General features: G+C 40.8%; 2 protein-coding genes across 2 annotated transcripts; both read left to right on the top strand.

Annotated features, from left to right (window-relative positions):
• Positions 1 to 13,164: 13,164 nt before the first annotated feature.
• Positions 13,165 to 14,148, top strand: LOC308418530 (olfactory receptor 6C4-like; the record flags this gene model as incomplete). Its single annotated transcript, XM_080913912.1, has 1 exon — positions 13,165 to 14,148. The coding sequence occupies one exon, from the start codon at positions 13,165 to 13,167 to the stop codon at positions 14,146 to 14,148; it is 984 nt and encodes a 327-aa protein (XP_080770038.1).
• Positions 14,149 to 23,605: 9,457 nt separating this feature from the next.
• On the top strand, positions 23,606 to 24,568 carry LOC308418531 (olfactory receptor 6C75-like; the record flags this gene model as incomplete). The annotated part of the gene is made up of 1 exon (XM_080913913.1): positions 23,606 to 24,568. The coding sequence occupies one exon, from the start codon at positions 23,606 to 23,608 to the stop codon at positions 24,566 to 24,568; it is 963 nt and encodes a 320-aa protein (XP_080770039.1).
• Positions 24,569 to 24,807: the final 239 nt, after the last annotated feature.

Here is a 24,807-nt window from a genome sequence, read left to right as displayed (position 1 = left end):
AGGTCCTGGGATTGTTAAGCAGACTAGAGTTGTGTGTTGGTTACCATGCTGGTGAAATGCAAATAATTCGGGAGAAATTTCCTCAACGTGAATGAAATCTAACTATAATAATTATGTTTCTTGAGTGAATTTATGGATGAGGTCAGGCCTCTATGTTAGCACTATGACAAAATGAATGTGTTAATCAATCTTGTGTCAAGAACCAAGCAGAATAGAGACCATGTCAAGAAAACACTCTTGTCCTGGTTACTTTTGCTGTGACATTGACCTTCAGTTGAAGAGTGCCCTTTATCAGGTAGACTGTGGGTATGACTGTGGGGCATTTTCTTGATAGTTCTGGCCTAAAACCTAGCACACATGGGCCATGCTATCCTCTTTCTTGGACTGGTGAGCTCAGATTGTCTAGGAAGGCAGATGATGCTGACCAGAGGAATAAGCCAGCAAACCTCAGCCTTCTGCTGTTTCCACTCAAGCTCCTTCCTGGGATCCTTCCCTGGCTTCACTCAATGAACTGTCAGCTGGAAGTCAAATAATCACTTTACTCCCCAAGTTTCTTTTGGCCTACATGAGATTATTATGGCATATATTTTAAGAATATAGAGACAGTATTAAGTTCATAACTGTAGAATTGCAAAAAAACAAGAAAGAAAAGAAACCCTTCAGAAATAATAATATTCTACATGGCCTGGTAAAAAAATGACACAATCAGAAAGACATAGTGATCCGTATGAGTGTGTGTACAATATGGTAGAATTCAAGCATAGAGTCAAGCGGAATCACTAGAGCAAGAATAAAGAACACACTACTGTGGTTGAAAGTTCTAACATCATTGCCTCAGTTATTAACACGGAAAAATTATTGTAAACACTCAGAATTGTGTAAGTCCATCAGTGAACCAACTGGGCTTTACTAATTAGCACCTTCTTTTAATTTGCATTTGTAGGATGCACATTGCTTTCATAAGCATGTGGACACTTTATCATAATATCACATTTATTGGGCTGCAAATTTAATGTCAAAACTCTTTACAGTAATGCAAAGAAACATTAGAAACTTGGTAAGTTAGAGACAGAATGGAGAGTGAGAAAAGGCCATGAGGGAAGAATAAGAGGAAAGAACAGAGAACAGGGAATTTGGGGAATGTGTTAAAAGTGCTGTAACATGCTAAAAAGTCAAGAAAATCTAAAAATAAGCAAGACATTCATTGGCTGGTTTTCTCTTCCAGCAAATTTCCTTCAGAATCAACCATTAACACAGAGGACATTCAGGCAGTTGGAAGAAACCATCTGAGACATAATTCAGGGAGGCAACATGGAAGCTGAGAGAGTCTGAAGATGCTACCCCAGTCATCTGGTTCTGTCTTGACCGTTAACCAGATAAGGGAATGAGGAAGTTTTTATCCTTCCAGTCCAAGCTCCAGCCATTGTTGATGAGTTTTAGGAGAATTTCAGAGTATAGCTCAGGAATAGTGATGCACACCTTTAATCCCAGCACTCCTGAGGCAGAGCAGGTGGATCTCTGTGACTTCAAGGTCAGCCTGGTCTAAGAGAGAGAGAGAGAGAGCTCAAATCTTCCAGTGGGAACCACCTAAACAATCATCTGAGCCCAGTCAGTTTTTAGACACAAAGGAAAAGTGGTGAAAAGGGCTTGTTTTGTGTTTGATGCATTCGGTCTGGGCTGCATTGTTTGCATATAAGATAGCCTCTTTCTCTAGTTCACTGAATTTTATTTGTGCTGTCCAAATGCCTTTAGAAGTGGAGCCTGCTTTGGAGCAATCCTAACCTATCACGAACTATCACATCCTGTAGCAAAATTAATTCTTCCTCCTCTTGCAGCTACAGATTGTCAATCTCTCCTCAGCTATGTGTGGGGCGCTGCCTGCACATTCTCCATTACAAGATGGCGCTGACATCCGGCTGGAGTTAGCAGTAAACAAGTCATGTGCGCTCATGCTGGGTAACTTTCCACTCCTTGAGCTCTGCCTATCCCGTGGCGTCATAGGGCCTGATGAGTTTCAACCAATCAGGGGGCTCCACATCCTAGGCGAGGACTGATTACTATATAAGGGGACATGCTAGATAGTTCGGGGTCTTCGTCTTCATTTGTTGCAAGCTTATGCTCTGCCTCTCGAGAAGCATTAAAGCTTTAACCGCAGAAGAATCCTACTCGTGTGCCGCGTTCCTTCTTGCTGGTGAGAAGGTTGTGAGGGACAGCTATGGAGGGCACTTCATTCTCACCTCCTCTCTGCTTGCTTGGATTGTGTCTGATGTGAACTTGTGCAAGTTACAGCCACTGTGAGTGTGTATGAATGATAGTCCTGTTGTGTCCAAAAAAACACTTTTCTTGTTTGAAAAATCTTTCCAAGCCATGTTCCATGATGATCCATGAACCTTAAATGAGGGGTTTGATATAGGTAACCTGTTCATTGTTGAACACCCTGTATGTAGTTTGTATTCTCTATATGACCAGAATGTGGTTAGCACAGTGTGGTTCTGTGTATCAGTTGCCTCCTTTTGAAAAACGTATATACTTCAGGGAGTTGAGAGATGCACTTATTTATTTGTGTGTTGGCTTGAATAATAATGTCCTTCATAGTCCCACAGATTTATAGGGCAATTATTTTGAATGCTAAACCACCAGGGAGTGGCACTATTATGATGTGTGGCCTTATTGGTGTAGGTGTGACCTTGTTGGAGAAACTGAGACACTGAAGGTGGGCTTTGATGCGTCAGAACCCTGTGCTAGACCCAGTGTCCCTCTCTACTGCTTCCGGATCTGGATGTAGAACTCTCAGTTTGTTTTCTACAACCACATCTGCCTGGACGCTGCCATGTTCCACACTATGACAATAGTGAACTAAACCTCTGAAACTATGAGCAAGTCATAATTAAATGCTGTTCTTTTTAATATTTGCCTATTTACAGGAATAGAACACGGACTAATGCAATGAGCATAATGACAAGCCCTTATGAATTATTTTAAGTGTTCACATATCAAAGTAATAGTAATAGGATCTTCTCTGCGTGGATAGTATTGCCAGACTCTCTCTTGTTATAACTTCCTTGGATCCGATTTTGTGGAGAAGGTTCTAAATCAAACCAGAAATTGGCCAGGTACTCCAAAGACACTTGAACCACCATTGCTCCCTTGGATTAATTTTGCCTAGCCAGTCCTCATTGTGGTTCTCAAGGATCACTGCTGGGTAAGGATTGGGACCATTTTCCTCCTCTGGTAGTGACAATGGCACCTTTCACCACTATGAAAGCCACCCTGAAGTGATGAAGCTTCCAGGGGAGTACCAAATTTTCCATGTTCTATGACTCAAGTGGGGAATGTTGCACCAATAGGGTCTTACAATCAAATTATGGAGGGAAACCAAGAGCAATGGCAATAGACAGCAATGTTATTAGTTTATGGGACTCTATAATTTTTCCTACCCCTGTAGAGCACTTCATCTAAGGTCCCTCCTTTGAAATCTGAGAGTCGCTCAACTCCAGTCTCTGCTACATTCTAAGGGGTCCTCATACCTCCTACCTCCAGAGGTTGCCTGTTGCAACTCTTTCTGCTGGCCCTCAGGTCTTCATTCCTGTTCACCCCCCACCTGCAATATGTGATCATGTTCTCCCTATCCCCTCCGTGTCCTGTGTCCCCAGGTCCCTTTTCTCACTGCTCCCTTCATGATGCTTTCTCTTCACTCCTAACTGAGATTGAGGCATCCTCAATTGGACCCCATGGCTTGTTAACCTTCTTGAGTTCTGTGGAGTGTATCCTGTGTATTATGTACTTTTTGGCTAATATCCACTTATTAGTGAGTGCATAAAATATATGTCCATTCATGTCTGATTTATGTTACTTGGAGATGATGTTTTCTGGTTCCATCAATTTGTCTGCAACACTCATGATGTCCTCATTCTTAGTAGCTTAGTAGCATTCCATTGTGGAAATAAACCACATTTTTCTGTATCTATTATTCCATTAAGGAGCACCTAGGTTGTTTCCAGTTTCTGGCTTTCATAGAAAAGGCCACTATGAACATAACAGAGCAAGTACCCCTGTGGTATAGATGAGTATCTTTTGGGTATGTGCTCAAAGGTGTTATACCTGGGTCTTCAGGTAGATCTATTTCCAATTTTCTGAGGAACCTCCAAATTTATTTTCAGAGTGGTTGTACCAGTTTGCAATCCCACTAGAAAAAGAGGAGTGTTCCTCATTTTCCATATCCTTCCCAACATGTGCCATCAGCTGAGTTCTCTTTCTTTCTTTCTTTCTTTCTTTCTTTCTTTCTTTCTTTCTTTCTTTCTTTCTTTCTTTCTTTCTTTTGTTTTCTTTTCTTTTCTTTCTTTTTGTCTTTCTTTCTTTTTTAATCATAGTTGACAACTTCTCCTCGTGTTTTTCTTGGTCCCTCCTGCTGTGTCTACCCAATCCTGAAGACTTGATGGCTCTACTAGTTAGTGTCAACACTTTTGGTAACTAGACTCAACCAATCTACTGCTGCTGCTTCTGGAAGTATTTGTGGGTGGATTGAACTGCCATTGCTAACCTGTGAATGCAACATAAGATTTTCAGATAACACCAATGAGGGTTGGTCCTAATAACCTTTCTTCCCTAGTACCTCTAGTGGTTGATGGGCTAAAAGTGAGGTTAAAGCATCTAAGAACCATCAGTAAAAACAAGTTTTGAGTCTGGTGGTTCCTCTGAAAATTGGACATAGTACTACCTGACAACCCAGTTATTCCACTTCTGGGCATATACCCCAGAGACACTTTAATATACAACAAAGACACATGCACCACAATGTTCACAGCAGCCCTATTTACAATAGGCAGAAGCTGGAAAGAACCCAGATGTCCTTCACTGGATGAATGGATTAAAAAATTGTGGTACATTTACACAATGGAGTACTACTCAGCTATCAGAAACAATGACTTTATGAAATTCTTAAGAAAATGTATGCATCTAGAGAATATCATCCTGAGTGAGGTAACCCAGTCACAAAAGAACAGACATAATATGCAGACATTGATAATTGGACACTAACCACAGAGAGCTCTGAACACCCTATATACAACTCATGGACCATATGAGGTTCAAGAAAAAAAAAGGCAAAAAAAAAAAAAAAAAAAAAAAAGAAGAAGAAAAATCATTATGCTTAATCTTTACACACCAAGGAAACTTTGACTATTTCCAGATTGCATCTTCTTTTACATGTAGTTTATGCTCATTGTAGCTAGTGAGATTTTAATGCATACTGTCAACCCTTTAAAAAACTCAAGTTCTAACAAAAATGTATTCATATACTTTTATGCAAAAATGCTTTTAAAATCTGTACATTTATCTCTGTTTCTTAAAATAAAGTTGTTCAATTAAATAGCAAAATAAGTTTTGAGAAAACTTTAAGTTGCAAAATTCCAATCCTACCCAAAGTACATGTTTGGAACTGTCACAATTATTACTCTATATCTGGTGCTGATTCCTGTCTATGCTACCTTTTTTTAATGTCTTTAGATAAAATACCATGGCCAGCTCTAATTTGTGAAGCTAACAGTTCATCTCTGAGGAAAGTCGGGGCAGGAACCTGGATGCAGGAACTGAAGCAAAAGCCATGGAGGAATGTGCTTACTGGGCTGCTCAGCCTAGATTTGAGGTGTCAGATGGAACAGTGAGCTGACTCTCTGATATCAATGATCAATCAAGAAAATAATCCATAGAATTTCCAACAGCTGTGGTTTGCTCCGCCGTGCTTCTTTCTTCCAAAACGACCCTAGGTTGTGTTAAATTGATATAAACTAATCAGCACAGTTCAACATTTGTGTTATGTGCAGTATAATTATGTTATTGTGTTCCTTCAGAAACTAATCAAAACAAATTTTTATTGGGTATTATGTTGGCAAAAGGTGTAATTGAAGTGGTTAACATTTGTTGTCTACTTAAGTAGATCAGGAATCAATTAAGAAATGTACCTCTGGGTAACTCTGTGGGGATACTTTATGCTCTGAGACCAGGTTCCTTTCTAAGAGCCTCTAGCATCTTCTGGCTGGATCCTACATATAAAGAAGAAGAAAGACCCCCTCCCCTTTTTTTTCCTGACCTCCTTCACTTAATGTTTGGATTTGCATCAACTATGTTGGTAGATAACAGAATAGACATCAGAACTCAGTTTTCCCAGCCTTCCAGTGTGGACTAAGACCAAGAGTTCTCCAGGCTTTCAGCCCCAGATCAGGCATTATGCATGGCGATCTGAGAACTGGGTTCTCAGTGTGCAGCCAGGCATATCTGGACAATGCACCCATATTGTGTCAGCTACTCTAGAGAATTCTCTCTGTAACATCTGCTCATTCTATTTCTTGTCTTTGTCAAGAGAAACCTGACTTATAGAGTGGTTCATGGATCCAATACTCTCTGTGACTTTACAAAAATAAATCAAATTGTGATATTCAGCAGTTCAGTTCTGACTGTCATGGCGTTCATTGTGAACTCCAGACTGAAATCAAACTTAATGTAATTCTCCTGCCTTAGTTGTATGAATGCATGGATTACAGGCATGTATGGTGTTAGCAACCTTCATTTGACCTTTCAGTCCTACAGTAACCAAAGTATCGGGATTCCCACACACTCTGCCCACATCCTGAGACATCATGACCCCCAGGCATTCTGACAAATACAGGGCCAGAGCTGAGGCCCTATCCCTGCCCCAGAACCTGGCCTAACTGGAACCTGGGACCCAGGGGTTGCAGGAACTCTCACCTAGTCATAGCCGTATGTTTATTCCAGTTTGTTACTGCTTCTGGGGTGGTGCTTGTGCTCCACTCTCCCCTAGAAAAAGCTTGATTCCCCCAGGAGTTCTGACACACCCAGGAACAGAAGTACACAGAAGGGACTGGATTCAGTCACAGACAGCAAGGCCAGTTAACACCAGTGATAATCAGTTGTGGAGAGGCATTGTAAGAACATAAGCAATAGAAACCAGTGCTACTTGGCAAAATCTGAACTCAGTTCTCCCACCACACCAAGCCCCGTATATCTTAAAACACTGTAAAAGCAATCTAAACTCCAATCTCATGAAGATGATCATGAAGATGATCTTTAAGAAGGACATAAATAATTTTTTAAAAGAATAGAGGATAACACAGGTAACAAGTAGAAGCGCTTAAAGCAGAAATACATAACTCTCTTAAAGAAATATAAGAAAACACAATCAGACAGGAGAAGGAATTGAACACAACCAGCCCGGACCTAACAATGGAAATATAAACACTTTAAGAAAACACAATGGGAGACAATCCTGGAGATGAAAAATGTAGGAAAGGGAGCAGTTGTCACGGTTACAAGCATCACCAACAGAATACAAGAGATAGAAGATAGAATCTCAGTCATAGAAGATACCTTAGAAGACATTAATAAAACAGTCAAAGAAAAAACAACAAAGCTTCCTTTTTTGGTATGTACCTGTTCCCTGAGCAGACCTTGGGTGCTTTCTCTGCACCCATTCCTAGAACAATCAGAGGAAGGCCATCACCTAATGTCTCTAACAATCCTAGGATAGGAGGTGAGGAGTACACAAAAACTGTCCCAACACCCAGAGTAACTGAGAGCACCAGGAGGCAGGGACACAGGAACCCTCACCTGGCCAGTAGGACAGGTTCCTTCCAGTTTGGACCTGCACCTGGAACAGACCTGGGGCACTGGCTCTGTACCCACTCCTACAACACCCAGAGGGAGCCTAACTCCCAGGTGCTCTGAAATGCAAAGGATCACAGAGGAAGCTCCACTCCTAGGATATTGGACATATGCAGGAGCACTGGAACTCTGACATACTCAAGATCAGATCACATCTGAGGCCACAGCTTTTTCCCCAATACCCAGGGTACCTGCGACCCCACAGGAGCAAGGGACACTCAAACATTTGCACATACAAAGTCATGGCTTCCTTCCAGTTTGCACCTATGCCTGGAGCCAATTAGTGCTCTGGCCCCCACCACTCCTGAAACACACAGAGAAAGTTCCAAGGAGCTCTGAGACAACAGCATCTCGGGCAATTGGTGACTCCTAAATTTTAAGATCCCAGAGGCAGATTGACTCCAAAGAGCTCTGACATACCCAGGATCTAAGGATCCCAGGATCACAGAATCACAGGATCACAGAGACAGCTTGACTCTGAGGAGTTCTGACACAACCATAATCACAGTAGGGATAGCCTACAGTCAGAGACAGCAAGGGCTGGTAACACCAGAGGTAACCACATGGGGAGAGATAAGCACAAGAATATAAGCAATAGAAACCAAGGCTACTTGGCATTTTCTGAACCCAGCTCTCCCACTACAGCATCCCTGGATACGTTACCACACAAGAAAAGCAAGATTCAGATTTAAAAATCACACCTCATGATGATGATAGTGTACTTTGGGAAGGACATATACAATCCCTTAAATAATACAAGAGAACACAGGTAAACAGGTAGAAGCCCTTAAAAAGGAAACACAAAATTTCCTTATTCTTTGCCAACCCTACATCTGAAAGAGGACTAATATTCAAAATATACAAAGAACTCAAGGAGTTGTTCTCCAGGGACCCAAATAATCCTATTAAAAAATGGGATACCAAGCTAAACAAAGCATTCTCAACTAGGAAATCTCAAATGGCTGAGAAGCACTTAAAAATGTTCAACATCCTTAGTCAATAGAGAAATGCACATCAGAATGACTCTGAGATTCAACCTCACACAAGTTAGAAAGGCTATGATCAAAAAACTCAGGTGACCACAGATGCTGGTGAGGATGTAAAGAAAGAGGAACATTTCTCCATTGCTGGTGGGACTCAAGGCAGGTAAAACAATGTCAGAAATGAATGTGGTGGTTTGTCAAAAAATTGAAAATAATTTTATCTGAAGACCCAGCTATATCACTATTGAGCATATACCCAAAAGATGCTTCAACATATAACAAAGAAACATGCTTCACTATGTTCAATAGCAGGCTTATTGACAATAGCCAGAAACTGGAAAAAAAAAACCCAGATGTCCCTCATGAGAACAATGGATGGAGAAAATGTGGTACATTGAAACAGTGAAGTACGACTTTACTAGTAAAATCTACGACTTCATAAAATGCATTGGCAAATGGATGGAACTAGCAAATATCATCTGAGTGAGGTAACCTAAACACAAAATAACAGACATGGTATGTACCCACTGATAAGTGGATATATGCCCTCCAAATTCACAATACCCATGATACAACCCACAAACTTTATAGAGCTTAACAAAAGAAGACAGTACACAAGGAGGGACCAATGGCTCCAACTGCATATGAATCAAGGATGGCATTGTTTGGCATCAGTAGGAGGAGAATCCCTTGGTCCTTTGAAGGCTTGATTCCCCAGTATAGGGGAATGCAAAGATGATGAGGTGGGAGTAAATGGGTAGGAGGGGGCATCCTCATAAAAGCAGGAAAAGAGGAGATGGGAGAGGAAGGAACTGGGAAAAGGGATAACATTTAAAATGTTATTAAAGAAAATATCTAATGTAAATAAATAAATAAGTAAGAAGTAAGTAAATAAATAAAAGATAAAGAGTGGATGCTTCAGTCCTACAGAGAACAGGGAATGAAATAGTCAGAGGAAGTAAAGGGAGGGTTAGAGGAACTTGGGAGGAATTGTGAAGGAAAAAATAGGAGAGATCAGATATTGGAAGAAACGGGATAGAGGTACAGTGAGTTAGGAAATCTAATAAAAATGTGTAGCAGAGGGGGATCAGGAACTAGGGGTAGCTACTAGAAAATCCCAGATCCAGGGAAGCAAGCGGCTCCTAGGACCCAATAGGGATGATATTAGCTGAAATACCCAGCAAAGGGGAGATAACCTGTAGAGACCACCTCCAGTAGATAGGCATAGTCTCCCAGTTGAGGGATGTAGTCACCCACCCATCTCAAAATTTTTAACCCAGAAATGATCCTGTCCAAAGGAAAGACAGAGACAAAAATAATGGAATAGAGACAGAAGGAAAAGCCACCTAGAGACATCCCCTACGTAGGGATCCATCTCATCTGCAGACAACAAACCCTACCACTATTGCTGATGACAAGAAGCTCTAGATGACAGAGCCCCATATGGTTGTTCTGTGAGAGGTTCCACCAGCACTTGACCAATACAGATAAAGATAATCACTGCCCACCATTGGATTGAATGGCAGGGACCTAGAAGGAAGAGATAAGGGAAGAACTGAAGGAGCTGAAGGAAACTGCAACCCCATAGGAAGAACAACATCAACCAACCAGACCACCCAGGCCTCCCTAGGACCAAGCCACCAACCAAAGATGTAAATGAAAAAGTCCATGACCCCAGCAGAGTATGTCCAGAGGATGGACTTGCCTGACATCATTGGGAGGGGAGACCCTTGTTTGTGTGAAGGCTCGATGCCCCATTGTTAGAAATGGTACAGGGGAGAGGTGGGAGTGATTAGGTGGGTATTGAGCACCCTCATAGAGGCAAAGAGAGGGTGGATTATGATGGGGAAATTGTGGAGCAAATCCTGAGAAAGGGGATAACATTTGACATGTGAAGAAATAAAATATCCATTAAAAATCTTGGTTTTAAAATATATTTAGTGTTTCTATATAATTATAAAATGGACAAGGAATCAAAAAAAGAAAGGAAGAAAAATGGCAATCTCTTCCACTCTCTCCCCAAAAAATGAAAGCACAACCATTACGCTTACTAATGATTTGGTGTTATTAGGTATATACAACACACTATTATTATCATGTATCAGATGGTATTCCACTCACAACTCTGTCACATTACCCGTCATGAGGGATCCTAGATGTGACAGGTCTGTGAGGGCTTTGTTCCACATACTAATGACACTGAGTGTCCCTTGGTGCTGCCCAGAGGACCTGGTAGACCATGATTAGTATCAAGGGACAGTCCAGTACAAAACATATGTTGGAACAAATTCATGCCCCTTCGTTTCTGCTCCTGGTGGTATAAATATGCATCTCAGTCTGGGAACATGCAGGCTGTGGTCCTGGTGGTGAGAAAGGCAAATCCAATGCCTTGGAAACCAATTTAAAGAAATATATCGAAGTAGAAAATATCTATGAATTTAATTCTGGGAAAAATATGAGCATTTAGAATGGAGGTCTTGATTTCCTTACACTTTACCTCTCAGGACCAGTGTGTTTACTTTTTATTTCTTAGAGTGTAAAGAACAGAGGACAGAGTTCTGATGGGAGGGAGCTGCCTGTATCAAGGGTGTGTTCTCAGGAACACACCTGAGGAACACTGCTGCTTGTTGACTGTACATGGCAGTCATGTTTTTCTTTAATCTGTTTCCACTACAGGTCTCATGAGAGAGAGCTTTAGATGTTCTAAGTCAGAAAGCGAGGTGAGAGACCAGAGATGGATACTTGTGGATCATAATGGCACAGCCTCACATCGAAGGACATTATGCATTTACAGGTAGAATATTTAACTACAGATGTGCATGCAGAGCCAGAGGTTGATTTTGGATACACCCACTCATCATGATTTTTCTAGCTATATTCTCTTTCTGAATGTGAGCTCATTGTTAAATTAGACTGAATAGCCTCTGCCCTGGGTTCCTGGGACCTGCCTTTCTCCCCAGTCCATTTCTAATGTTACAGCTGTAGTTCCCCACTCCTGGCTCTTTATATGGATCTGGGAATCAGAATTTTCACTTTCGGGGCTCTAGAAGCAAGAAGGCAGACATGAGCCTCTGACTATTTATCTATCTTTAATTGTGTGGGTCGTCTAATCTAATATCCTTAAGAGACTCAGACAGAACTACACAGGAGGTTTTTTTTCTTTCCCTTTTCCCTCTTTTTTTTTTTTTCTTTTTTGGAGTGGGGATCCTTCACTGAAGTACTAGTTTTAATATTCTGCACTAAAGAAGAAATCTTCTGATTCTGAAAGTCACATAGTTTGTAATGGGTATGTACCACTACCACCCTTTGTCGTTATGTGGTGTCAGAACAGGTAGATTTTTTTGATATTTTATATAATTACATTTCTAATGTTATCCTATTTTCACCCATTCTCCCCAATCCTGCTTCTATGAAGTTGCTCCCACTCCCACCTCATTGCCCCGAGATTCCCTAACACTGGGGAAACAAGCCTTCCCTGGACCAAGGGCTTCTCCTCCCTTTGATGCCAGAGAATGCCATCCATTGTTACATACCGGCTGCAGCCATGGGTCTCTCCATGAGTGCTCATTGGTTGTTGATTTAGTCCTGGGAGCTCTGGGTGGGTTGGTTGATATTGTTATTCTTCCTTTGGGGTTGCAAACTACTGAATTTTTTTTCCTAATAATTATATGGCCAAACAAAAAATCGAATGCTAAGGTATGATGAAGAAATACATTTTGTAGGATGAATGGCTTCTGAGCTAAAAGTTTAGAGAACTTGTTATTTTATGGGTAATGAGTATTTTGCTTGCTTCTGTGTATGCATACAACTGACTTTTGTGATGCTCTCGGAGTTAAAAGAGACAGACAGATTTCTGGAACTCCAGTTACAGATGATGAGTTGTCATGTACATTAGGGGAACTGACCCCAGGTCCTCTGTGTGAATAACTAATGCCCATAACTGCTGAGCCAACTTGTTACAGTGGATGAAATCTTGGTTTGTCTGGCTTGTTCTGTTTCCTTCCATTTTGTGACAGTGGGAGTTAAATCCATAACATCACACTTGTTAGATAGGTGTGGAACCCCTGAGCAACACTCCTAGATTCAGGTTGAATTTTAAGTTGTAGGTTTTCCCTTGCAATATTTGTCTGTGTCTGTGTGACAAGAGCATGCTTTTACTGGAACTATGTACCATGACAACATAAATTAAAAGGGTATTTTTGCCTTGATTTCAGTAGGCAGCAAGCCACATGGGAAAATGGCCAACAATGTTGAGAGACTTCATCCCTAATGAAGGTGTGGGAATGTGAAGTGCTTCCATAGCTAGCATTTTTGGGTACAGGTAATATATAGCCAGCACAGGAATAATCAGTCCTTTTTCCTTAACCAATCGGCAAAGTGACACATCAGATACCCTGTTTACCAAGGCAGATTGCCTTCCCATGTTGCTTACAGTTTTAGTTAGGAACACAGATCTCCACCTCACTCATGGTTCTGTTCATCCCCTCAGAGACAGACTGAAGAAATGGAGTGGCTGGTGGCAGGGGAAGCAAGAAATGGCACTACTGTCCAGGAGTTTATCCTTGAGGGGTTTCCTGTGGCCAAGCACCTGAGGATCCTCTTCTTCCTAGTGCACTTGCTGGCTTACTTGGCTTCCCTCATGGGCAACATGCTCATAATTACCATCACCTTCCAGGACCACAGACTGCACACACCCATGTACGTTTTCCTCAGCACCTTCTCCTTTGTGGAGTGTTGTTTTATAACTACAGTCATCCCCCAGTTGCTCACCATATTTCTGTCAGGAAGGCAAAAAATTTCCTTTGTGGCCTGCTTCACACAGGCCTTTTTCTTTTTTGTCCTTGGGGCAACCATCTTTTTCCTTCTGGCTGTATTATCCCTGGACCGGTATCTGGCCATCTGCAAACCCCTCCATTATGCAACCATCATGAGCCCAAGGATGTGCTCCTTTCTGGTTACTGTCTGTTTAGCTTTGGGACTTGTCTCCATGGCTGGTCCAGTTGTGATGCTTTCCCAGTCATTCTACTGTGGCCCCAACGTTATCCCTCACTTTTTCTGTGATTTTGGACCACTGGCAAACCTCTCATGTTCGGAAACCAGGTCTACTGAGATTCTGTTTTTCAACCTTGCTTTGATTGTGCTTTTTACCTCTCTTCTGGTAGCCATCTTTGCATACAGCAATATAGTAGTCACAATAGTGCGTCTGCCTTCGGCCAGGGAGAGACAGAGAGCTTTTTCCACCTGTTCTTCTCATCTCATTGTCCTCTCTCTAATGTTTGGAAGCTGTGTATTTATATACATAAAGCCAAAGCAGACAAGCAGGCTGGACACCAACAGAGAGGCTGCTCTTGTGAACACGGTATTGACACCCCTTCTGAACCCTGTCATCTACACCCTGCGCAACAAGCAGGTCCACCAGGCTCTGAGGGATGCCCTGTCCAGGCTTCAATTACACAGATATCAGAGGAGCAAGGCGCCTTCCCTTTGACTTACTGTAACCCCATTTTCATTTAAATCTCTGTAGAAGTCATCAGGCATGCTATCTCATCTAATTCTGCTTGTTTGTTGTTACAGCAATGGCTGACTTATCCAGTAATTCCATCTGAAGGCATTAATAATCTTGTGATGAAAAAAAATCTGTCTATATCTGCTCTGGTGGCATCTGAGACCAAAGCACTATATACATAATGTGCATGTTATAGTTTCAACAAAGTGTCTCAAAATATCCATGTATTGATTTGATGTGTAATTTGGTCTGATTTCATGTGTTCTCTTTTTAGTGACGCAGAAACTAAGAGACACTTTGAGGTTAGAGCTAGGAATGGAGAATTAAATTATTGAGTACCAATAATTTAACATTTTTGATAACAAATTTATGTGATCATCATACCAAAATATGAACAACCCATAATCAGTAACTGTCATGATATTAATAAATACTTTACATCACTTACAACTGTTGTTCCCCATGAAGCATCTTTGTGTATAAACAGACATCATTACACCTCCAGTTTTCACTAAGTGGTAAAGCATTGGAATAAAATTCCCATTGCTTTCATTCAGTTACCAGGATGAATTCAGTCTGGACCCTAAAACTGAAGGACCAGAAAAAGGTCCTGGGATTGTTAAGCAGACTAGAGTTGTGTGTTGGTTACCATGCTGGTGAAATGCAAATAATTCGGGAGAAATTTCCTCAGACGTGAATGAAATCTAACTGTAATAATAATGTTTCTTGAGATGAATTCATGGACGAGTTCAGGACTCTATGTTAGCACTAAGACAAAATTAATCTGTTGATCAATCTTATGTCAAGAAACAAGCAAATAGAGACCACGTCAGAAAAATACTCATGTCCTGGTTACTTTTGCTGTCAAGTTGTCCCTCAGCTGAAGAGTGCCCTCCATCAGGTAGGCTGTGGGTTTGACTGTGGGGCATTTTCTTGATAGTTTCCTGGCCTAGGACCTAGCACACATGGGCTGTGCTATTCTCTTCCTTAGATTGGTGAGCTGAGGCTTTCTGGGAAGGCAGCTGATTCTGACCATAGGAATAAGCCAGCAAACCCCAGCCTTCTGCTGTTTCCATTCAAGCTCCTCCCTAGGGATTCTTCCATAGCTTCACTCAATGATCTATAACCTGGAAGCCAAATAAACCCTTTTCCTTTCCAAGTTGCTTTTGGCCTTGGTGTTTATCACAGCAACAAAAGAACTAAGCAGTTTATATTGCAGAAAGGACAAACTGAAACAAACCTTGAGACCACAGAGGTAAATCCAACTCTACCATATTGAAAAAGTACAAGTGGATTAATACAATTTTTTTAATAAGAACTTTTACTATATGAGTTGAGTATGGCATAAAATTTAAGAACACAAAGACAGTTTTAAGTTCATAAGTACAAATTTTCAAAATAAAAGTCTAAGGATATGAAACAATAGCACTCCATGTAGATTGGTTAAAATAAAATTACCCAATCAGAAATATGCAGAGTGGTGTGTGTGTTTGTGTGTGTCTGCATGTATGTCTTGAAATGGTAGATTTAAAGCACGGGGTAAACTGGAATCACTAGAGCACGAACAAAGAACACACAGCTGTGGTTGGAAGTTGTAACATCATTTCTTCAGTCATTAACACTGAAGAATAATTTTAAGCATTCAGAATTGTGTAAGTCCATCTTGAACCAACTGGGCTTGACTAATTAGCACCTTCTTTAGTTTGCATTTGTAGGATGCACATCACTTTCATGAGCATGTGGGTACTTTATCATAACAGCACTTTTATTGTCTGTAAACTCAATGTCAAAGTTCTTTATGGGAATGGAAAGATAGGGTGTTATTAGGCCACAGAGTAAATGAGAAAGAAACAACAAAAGTAGCCACAATTGATCTCAGAGAACTTAACATTTGACTGTAAAAAACTAGGTGTAAATAATGACATGTTGACAGATAATATTACAAATGTAATCTAGAAGTGCTATTACTTAAAAGAGATGTGAAATAATTGTTTAAACATTTAAATTTAAAGGTTAAGGATATAATTGGAATTCAAGCAGAATCTATTTGAGTAATTTTGCAAGTAAGTAATCTTTGTTCAATCAATTAAAGAACTGGGAGGCAGACTGAAAATAAGCAAAGTAGAATTTTGCTCTTTGAAGTGACTCAAAGATGTTCAAGGTCATTAAGACTAACCAGAAATAGAGTGATAGGGATGGTGTGGCCCAGGAAAGCTTTCTATGTGAAGAATGGGGAGTGACTCTGCATATCCTGCAGCTACAGAAAGAATAATAGTGTGATGTTGTAAACATCTCTATGTTAATATGTTCCATAAGCACAATGAACTTTGAAAGACAAACTTAACAACAAAAGAACAAATACAGCATTGCTTTTCGTAATTTGTGTTTCAAATTTATATTTAGAACAGTCTAGGCCCTCCTGGCTTTCAGAGTTTCTACTGAAAAGTCAAATGGTATTCTGTTATTCTGTCTCTCTGTGACTAGATCTTACTTTGTCTCTTGACACTCTTCCTTTCTTCTGTACATTAGATTTGAGGAATTTTCTTCTATGATTTTGTTAAAAAATATTTTCTGTGCCCTTAACCTTGGTTTCTTCTCCATCTTCTTGCATATCTATTATTTGTAGGTTCAATGTTTAGATGTACCATATTTCTTGCATGTGAAATTCTTGGTTTCTTTTTAGATTTAACACTTCCTTTGAGCAAGCTGTCCACTTCTATCTTGTCCTTGAGACTAGATATTCACTCTTCTACATAAGTTGATAGATACTTTCCTCTGAGCATATTGTTTGATTTCATGAGTTTTTCATTTTAGGTTTTAGTTTACTTTAGATGATATTTTAGACATCTCATCTTTTATTAAATTCTATTTTCATATCTCAAAGTATCTTTATGATTTTATTCCATTGTTTGCATTTTCACAGTCTTTATTGAGCCATTTTTATCTCCTCTTTGATTTTTTTTGAACATATTCAGGATTGTTTTGAAATCATTGTCCTATGTATAAATTATCTATCATTTTTCTCAGATATCAATACATTGGAAATTTTAATTTCTGGAGAAGTCATATTGACTCAGTTATTCTTGTTTGCTTTTTTTGTGATGGAATCCAGAGATCTGGAATTGGGTCTTTGATGCTAGTTCTTGGAATGAGTATGTGGTCTCTCTCTTTTGCTGGGTAGTTCTTTGAATATTTGTTTGGCATTACCCCTAAGCTGTCAAGTTGTGGGCAGGCAGAATGATGGTTAGTATTTAATGTTGGAGCTATCCCTTTTGATTTGTGAATGGGGTGTCTAAAGTAGACTCAGCTTGGCAGTAGTTCTGTTCAGACTCCTTATTGGGCAGATGCCTGGCTGGAGGGTGAGCGTGGCAGCTATGGGCAGGCAGACTAGGGAGTATCAGTGACAATAAGGATACTTCTGTCTCTTCTGGTGGAGAGCTGCAAGAATGGTGCCTGGCTGGTTTGTAGAGGTCTGACTGACCGGCCAGTGGGAGGAGGAGTGAGGCCAAATTCTTACAAGCTCTTTATGTCAGAAGCTCCATGTTCTAAGTGCTGTGTGGGCTCCTTCACTTTTAAGTTAATTTTGCTTATTATCTTTCTCATTCTCTGACATTTTCCTTCATTCATTTATCACCAATTAACTTAGATTAACTTTTCACCTTATGGTTTATTTTATATTGTTTTTGCCATTGCCTTTTGTATTGTGGATGATGTAATGGTTGGCTTTAATTGACTTTCTATGTCTTTGGGTTTAGCTGATTGCTTTTTATTCGACTGAGCACACCAGATTTTGGCACATCCATGTTTAACATAGTAGTGTCTTTTTGCTTAGTTGTCCCTTTGAGTAGAATGAAGTGTCCCTCATTTTCTCTTTTGATTAGTTTTAGCTTGAAGTTTATTTGTCAGATATTACAGTAGCAATGAGTACTTTGTAGTCCCATTCGATTGGACTACTTCTGTCCATCCTTTCATCTTAAGACAATGACTATTTTTAAAGCTAAGACTATTTTTTTTGTATACAGCAGAAAGATAGATTTTCTTTCTTAATCTATCAACCAGTCTGCGTCTTTTAATTGGAGAATTGGGGCTTCTAATTCATTTGTTTAATATTTAAAGATGTGTGTTTATTGCACCCATTTTTTCTTTCTTTCTTTCTGTTTTTTTCTCTGAGTTATAGTTTCTCCTTCATTAATTGTAACTTCATGTTTCTTTCTTCATTCCCTTTGCTTTGTTTATTCCTAAAGTGTTGCTTTCAGTATTCTCTTTAGGGTTGATTTGTTGGGTGTGAATTTGTTAAAGTTGTTTGTATCATAGAAAAGTTTTTCCCCCTTCACTTGTGGCTAATAATCTTTGTTGATAGTCGTGGAAATTTAGAACTTGCAGCTCATGGCTCTGGGCCCTTCTGGTTTGTGAAATTTCCTATGAGGCATAAGCTGCCTTCCTAGTGGACTTTCCTTTCTGTGTGACTCCTTCTTTCTCTCTTGCTGCTTTCAATGCCCTTGCTTTGCTCTGTGCAGTAACATTTTTCTAGGATATGTTTTCTGTTCTTGTCTATAAGGTGCCTGTGTTCTTCTGTCTAGATGTGTGTCTTTCCTTAGTTTGGGAACATTTTCTTCTATGATCTTATTGAAAGTCTGGTGTGTGCCATTCTCCCTTGACTGTGCCTCCGATTCGAAGATGTGGGCTTTTCACTGTGTTACCCAGTTCCTGTATGCTCCTTTCCCAAGACTTGTTATTTCTTCTTATCTTCTTAGCTCACCTGGCCTATTTCACCTACTCTGTCTTTGACTCCTGAGATTCTGTCTTCTGCTTGATTCATTCAGCTTACAAGGCATTCCCTGGAGTTTCCTAACTGTGTTACCGAGTTTTCAGTTCCAGCCAAATTTTATCTTGAGCTTTCCCTCACTATTTCTCTTTACTTAATTTAGTTTTCAAAGACTAAATTATCTTAGTCCTTCTGTTCAACTTTACATTTGTTTTTTTTTCTTGGACAAGACTTGGATGTTTATTGTTATGCAAAGTAATGAGTGTGGTATAGAAAAACAGAGAGCCCTCAGTGTACAGAAAAAGCCTTTGACTAACAACAGCTCATTGACTTGTAACAGAAGCCTGTGGAAGCTGGGGAGAGAAGGGGCACACCTAACACTAGACAGCACCTGTGGTGAATGGACAGTCAGCACTATGCTGTGGAGGAGAGGAAATTTTCTTTAGAACTTTATTACATGTATTTTTGTTTGTGTCTATATTATGTTCTAACGCACATGCCACATTCATGTGTGTAGCCTAACTTGTGTGTGTCAGGCTGCTGTGAATCCTGGGGATGGGATTTACGTTGTCAAGCCCAGAGGCAAGTCTTCCCACCTGTTGAGCTACTGCACAGCTTAAAGCACTTTGTTTAAAAATCAGGAAGAAGACAACATGTTCAGACTTTCAAGTTTTGTTTAGTACAATACTTAAAATAACATTCAAGAGGAAAATAAAATGGGAACAATGGGAAAAATAGAAGTAAAAATATCCCTGTTAAATAAAAATCTCTATTCACAGATAGCATGGTCGGGCTGTGCAGCCAAGGGGAAATAGAACGTGTAGAGACCACCTCAAGTAGACAGGTATGGCCAGGTTGGAAGTCTCTGTCAGGTTCTTCTGCTCAAATCTGAGGGAACTCTGCTGAAGAGGGGGAGAAGGAATTGTGGGAGACAGAGGAGTCAAGGACCCTGAAAGAACACTGTCTTCAGATTCAACTAAGCAGGGCTCATGGGGTGCTTTTAGAGACTGAAAGGCAATTGCAGAGCCTGCATGGGTCTGCACTAGGTAGGTCCTCTGCATATTTGCTATGGTTGCTGGCTTGGTGTTTTGCAGAGTCTTCTGACAGAGGGGAAATGAGTGTCTCTGACTCTTTTGCCTGCTTTTGGGATTCTTCCTCCTACTGGATTGCCTTGCCCAGCCTTGAGGTGAGGGTTTGTGCCTAGTTTCATTGTATCTTCTGCTGTTGATGTTTTGGGGAGGTCTGCTCTTTTGGGGGGACAGGGGCTGGGGTTTGGATCTGGAGTAGAGGAGAGGTTTGGGGAGAGACTGGAGGAATGGGGGAAGGAAAAGCTGTGGTAGAGATATATGAGAGAAGAAGAGTCATAGCATCTTGACTCACTATAACCTGTAACTAGACATAAATATCCTTCACCGGTGAATGGGAAACGATGATTTAAGATAATGAATATAGAAGAATAAACCACTAATTCTGGCGCAGCATAAATGACCTCAGACACCCTCTGAGAAGTAACAAAAGCTAATTAAGAAGGACATCTGCTGAGCCATGGTCATGAACAAACAAAAGTGGCTTGTTTTTCAAGAAGGAAAATTTGATTTGATCCCATACTCTGGGATCTAGAGTGCTCTTTTCAAAACACCAAGGATTATATTTTGTTGTTAAATTTAAACATTATTGCAGCTGAGCTTTAGACATTGCAGCACCATAGAAATTGTAGTAATTGTTTTCTTATGGTGAGAGCGCTTTACTTTCTGGGGACAAAGGAATTTTGTAGCAACATGGGAAATGTTAAAGTCTGAGAGGTGATTATATGACTGTCCTTTGTATAAAAACCCATCTGTACATTTAAATTTCTTCATTTTAAAGTAAGTAAACTGCGGTGCTGGAGAGATGGCTCAACAGCTAAGCATACTTATTCTCTTACAGAGAACCCAGGTTCAGTTCCCATGATCCCTGTGGCAGATCACAGCCATTTGTAGCCACACAGTTCCGGAGGATTCTCTCTTCTGGCATCCAAGGGTACCAGACTTGCACATGGTATACACACATACATGAAGGCAAACCCTACACATCAAATAAAAATAAGCAAATTTTTGAGGTAAAACATGTGCACTCTAATCCTGTGTTCCCTCACATATGTAACTCTGGGAGACATGCCAAATATACCTCTAAAGACTTCACGGAGGATTGGGCAGGCTGTTGAGAACGAGGTCAGATGGTTGTAGAATGTTAATTAAAATATTCTCCTGAAATTTTCCATTTCCAACAAGCAAACAATAAAATGCCTCCAGGGATTTTGCTGACATTTTACTTGTGAATCTTTTCCCCATATTTCTCTAATGAATGTCCTAGAGGTTTGTCCTTTTGGACCCTGTGTGACTTCAGCCATGACAGTACACAATCCTGTAGTAGTATATAATCATGCAGAATAGTGATGTCTGTAAATGTATTCTCATTTATGACAGCAATCATTTTCACCTCTCCAGTGCGGTCTTCCATAACTAGTTGATAAGAAAGTGGCTGCCAGCCTCCATAAACAAGAAGATTCAACATTTACTGTCCTCTTTCTCCTAAGTTTCTTTGAATGGATGTGCAACCTGCCAGGTTTGACATTTGTGTTGGTTCATGCCTTCAGGCCCAGGATAAATTTAATACACTTGGTGGCATGTGTGCGCTACCATGTCCCAAGGAGTGGGTGACTATTCCATAGAACGAATACAGGTATGTTCTGGATTCCTAAATGGCTCCCTCAGATGCTAGGGTGGGTTTGGGCATTGGAAATAGCGTCAAAGGGTCTGTACTTTACCAGTCAGGTTTCTGTAAGGGAGACAAGGGATGTTAGTTTCCTCAGGTTTAAAAATCAATTTCTTAAAAATAAGTAGCCTTAATCATTTTCTGTGGCTTGAAATATAAAGCAAGTGTTGTTTGTTTTATAGCTCAGAGACACAACTCTTGTAAGACTGACCTTATAGTTTTATTTATTTATTTATTTATTTATTTATTTATTTATTTATTTATTTATTTATTGTTTCCCAGGAGAAAGATTTCACTTTGTCAAAAGAAGGAGCATCTATCGAAGACATCCCTTTGCTGGGAGCTGCGTCCTGGTAAGTGTGTGGCTATGGGGAGGGTGTGGAATTGAAATAGATTAGTCCCACTTAAGCCAGCACTGGGGCTCTGCACAAGAAAAGCCATAGCTCTGGGCAATCAAGAAAAACAGGCAAACGGACTTGTGACAAGTTTCACTGGAGCACCGATCTCACTCAGGTGCCCACTTTTCCTGGAAAGTGGTTACACACCCCTTTGCCGTCTACTGGGAAATGTTTCTAAGAAAATGATGTGTCTTCAGTGACTGATTTCAAACACAACAGGACCTTTCATTAACAATGTTCACAGGAAGGGACCGGTCTCGGGCACACTACGGAGCACAGCAGAAGCAGAGGTGCCGTTCTGTATGGGTGGTGGAAGGCACAGGACACTGAGTTATACGCCACATTTTTCTTCTTTGTGCCTGGACTGTTTTGCCATCTTCGCCCCTAGGTCCTCTTAATCTCAGTCACTGGATAGTTACCAGTCTCATGGGGGCATTTGAGCTCCTGGGAAGTGGGAAATGATGCATTTGGACTTTTGTTTAAGAACCGGATTAGAATGTGACAGTAGGACTATAGCTTTTTAACGCTGTTTCCAGCAGCCACAGTCAACACATAGGCGGGCTTCATACCACAAGTCTGCAGTCTAGAAACTAGCAGTGTCTGCTGTAGGGTCGAACTTGTGATATGTGATACCAATATTTTTGTTTCATCTTCAAAACTGATTCTCAGTTTTATTCTTTATCCTATGTGAGATGATCCAAAGGTAACATTTTAAGAATATATAATTCTAAAAATCAACACACAACCAAACTGCAAATGTCACATTTGTATTTTGGAAATGAGAAGAGGAAAAACTAATTTACAATAAAATATTTTAAAATTAGAATATGACTCCTTAGAATCATAAGGGCGAGCAATTTTTGAACATTTTTTAAAAATTGGAAATAGGTTCTTGGGGCTGGAGAGATGGCTCAGTGGTTAAGAGCACTGGCTGCTCTTCCAGAGGTCTTGAGTTCAATTTCCAGCAACCACATGGTGGCTCACAACCATCTGTAATGGGATTTGATGCCTTCTGGTGTGTCTGAAGACAGCTACAGTGTATTCATATACATAAAATAAATAATTCTTAAAAAAAAATAGGTTCTTTTCTCATACAGTGCGCCCCAACCATAGTTTCCCCTCCCTCAATTCCTCTTAGCTCCTCCCACCTCCCTCTCCTCGAGACTTACTCCCCCTCCATTTCTCTTTGGAAAAATCAGGTGTCCACCAGATAACCACCAAACACAAGAAAACAAGATACAGTAAGACACAGTAAAACCCCTCATAGGGAGGCTGAACAAGGCAACCCAACAGGGAAAAAAGAATTCCAAGAGTGGGCAACCAAGATAGAGACTCCTGACCCCACAGTTAGGAGTCCCACAAAAACAATAACCAGTCTAAGAGCCATAATATAAATGCTGAGGACCCGGTGCGGCCTGTGCAGGCCCTGTGCTTTGGCAAGCAACTTTTAAATGCAGTTACCAGCATTAAATTATTTATCACTTGGTGATAGCAGGTTTGCCTACCAGACCAAGGAGGATTGATGGCAAAAGAAGCAGGGGTGAGAATGGAGGCATGGAACAGGACCACCATCCTGGAGTTTGTGCTGGAGGGCTTCCTCGTGGCTCAGCACCTGGGCAAGGTCCTCTTCCTCATGCACCTGCTGATGTACCTGGCTTCAGTCACAGGGAACACACTCATAATTGCCATCACCTGGGCCGATCCTCGCCTGCAGACCCCGATGTACTTCTTCCTCCGAAGTTTCTCTGTCTGCGAGTGCTGTTTCATCTCCACCGTTATCCCGAAGCTCCTGGCGATCTTCCTTTTTGGAGACAGGACAATTCATTTCACTCCGTGTATCATCCAAGCATTTGCTTTTTTATTTCTTGGGTCAACCATTTTCTTCCACATGGCTGTGATGTCCTTGGATCGCTATTTGGCCATTTGCAAGCCTTTGCACTACCCGGCTATCATGAACCCCAGGGTCTGTTTCCTTCTTGTTTTCTTTAGCTATGTGCTTTCCTTCATCCTAATAACCGGTGTGATTCTGAGGCTTTCCTGGCTGTCTTTCTGTGGCTCTAATGTCATTCCCCATTTCTTCTGTGACCTTGGCTCCTTAATTCATCTCTCCTGTTCAGACACCAAATCTCTTGAGAAAATGGCCTTCGGTGTCGCTGTGCTTGTCCTTTTCACGTCAGTCCTTACATCGATGGTCGCATATGGAAACATACTAATCACAATCATGCGTCTCCCATCGGCCAAGGAGAGACAGAGAGCGTTCTCCACCTGCTCATCGCACCTCATCGTCCTCTCTCTGATGTACGGCAGCTGCGTGTTTATATATGTGAAACCAAGGCAAACGAGTAGGCTTGAGTCCAACAGAGAGGCTGCTCTTGTGAACACGGTAGTGACACCCCTTCTGAACCCTGTCATCTACACCCTGCGCAACAAGCAGGTCCACCAGGCTCTGAGGGACGCACTGTCCAGGGTGAGCTTACGGAAATAGTGTCATCTGTTTGGGAAAGTGAGTCTTTTTGGTCGTCTAACTGAAACTCTCCCACAGTAGAGACCGTTCTATAATATCTGTGTGATGATTTGGTTTATGCCAATTTCACTAGATCCATGCCACCTTACCCTCTAATACCACTTAAAACTTAAAGAGAAGAAAAAAAAACCTATTCACTACCTTGGGTTGACAAATCTCTCTCTCTCTTTTTTTTTAAATTGGAAATTCTCTGCATTTAC

The sequence above is a fragment of the Micromys minutus genome (genome assembly GCF_963924665.1).
Source record: "Micromys minutus genome assembly, chromosome: 3".
In the NCBI taxonomy this organism is placed as follows: domain Eukaryota; kingdom Metazoa; phylum Chordata; class Mammalia; order Rodentia; family Muridae; genus Micromys; species Micromys minutus.
Note: the sequence above shows the minus strand (reverse complement) of the source record. Positions and strands in the feature narration are given on the sequence as shown.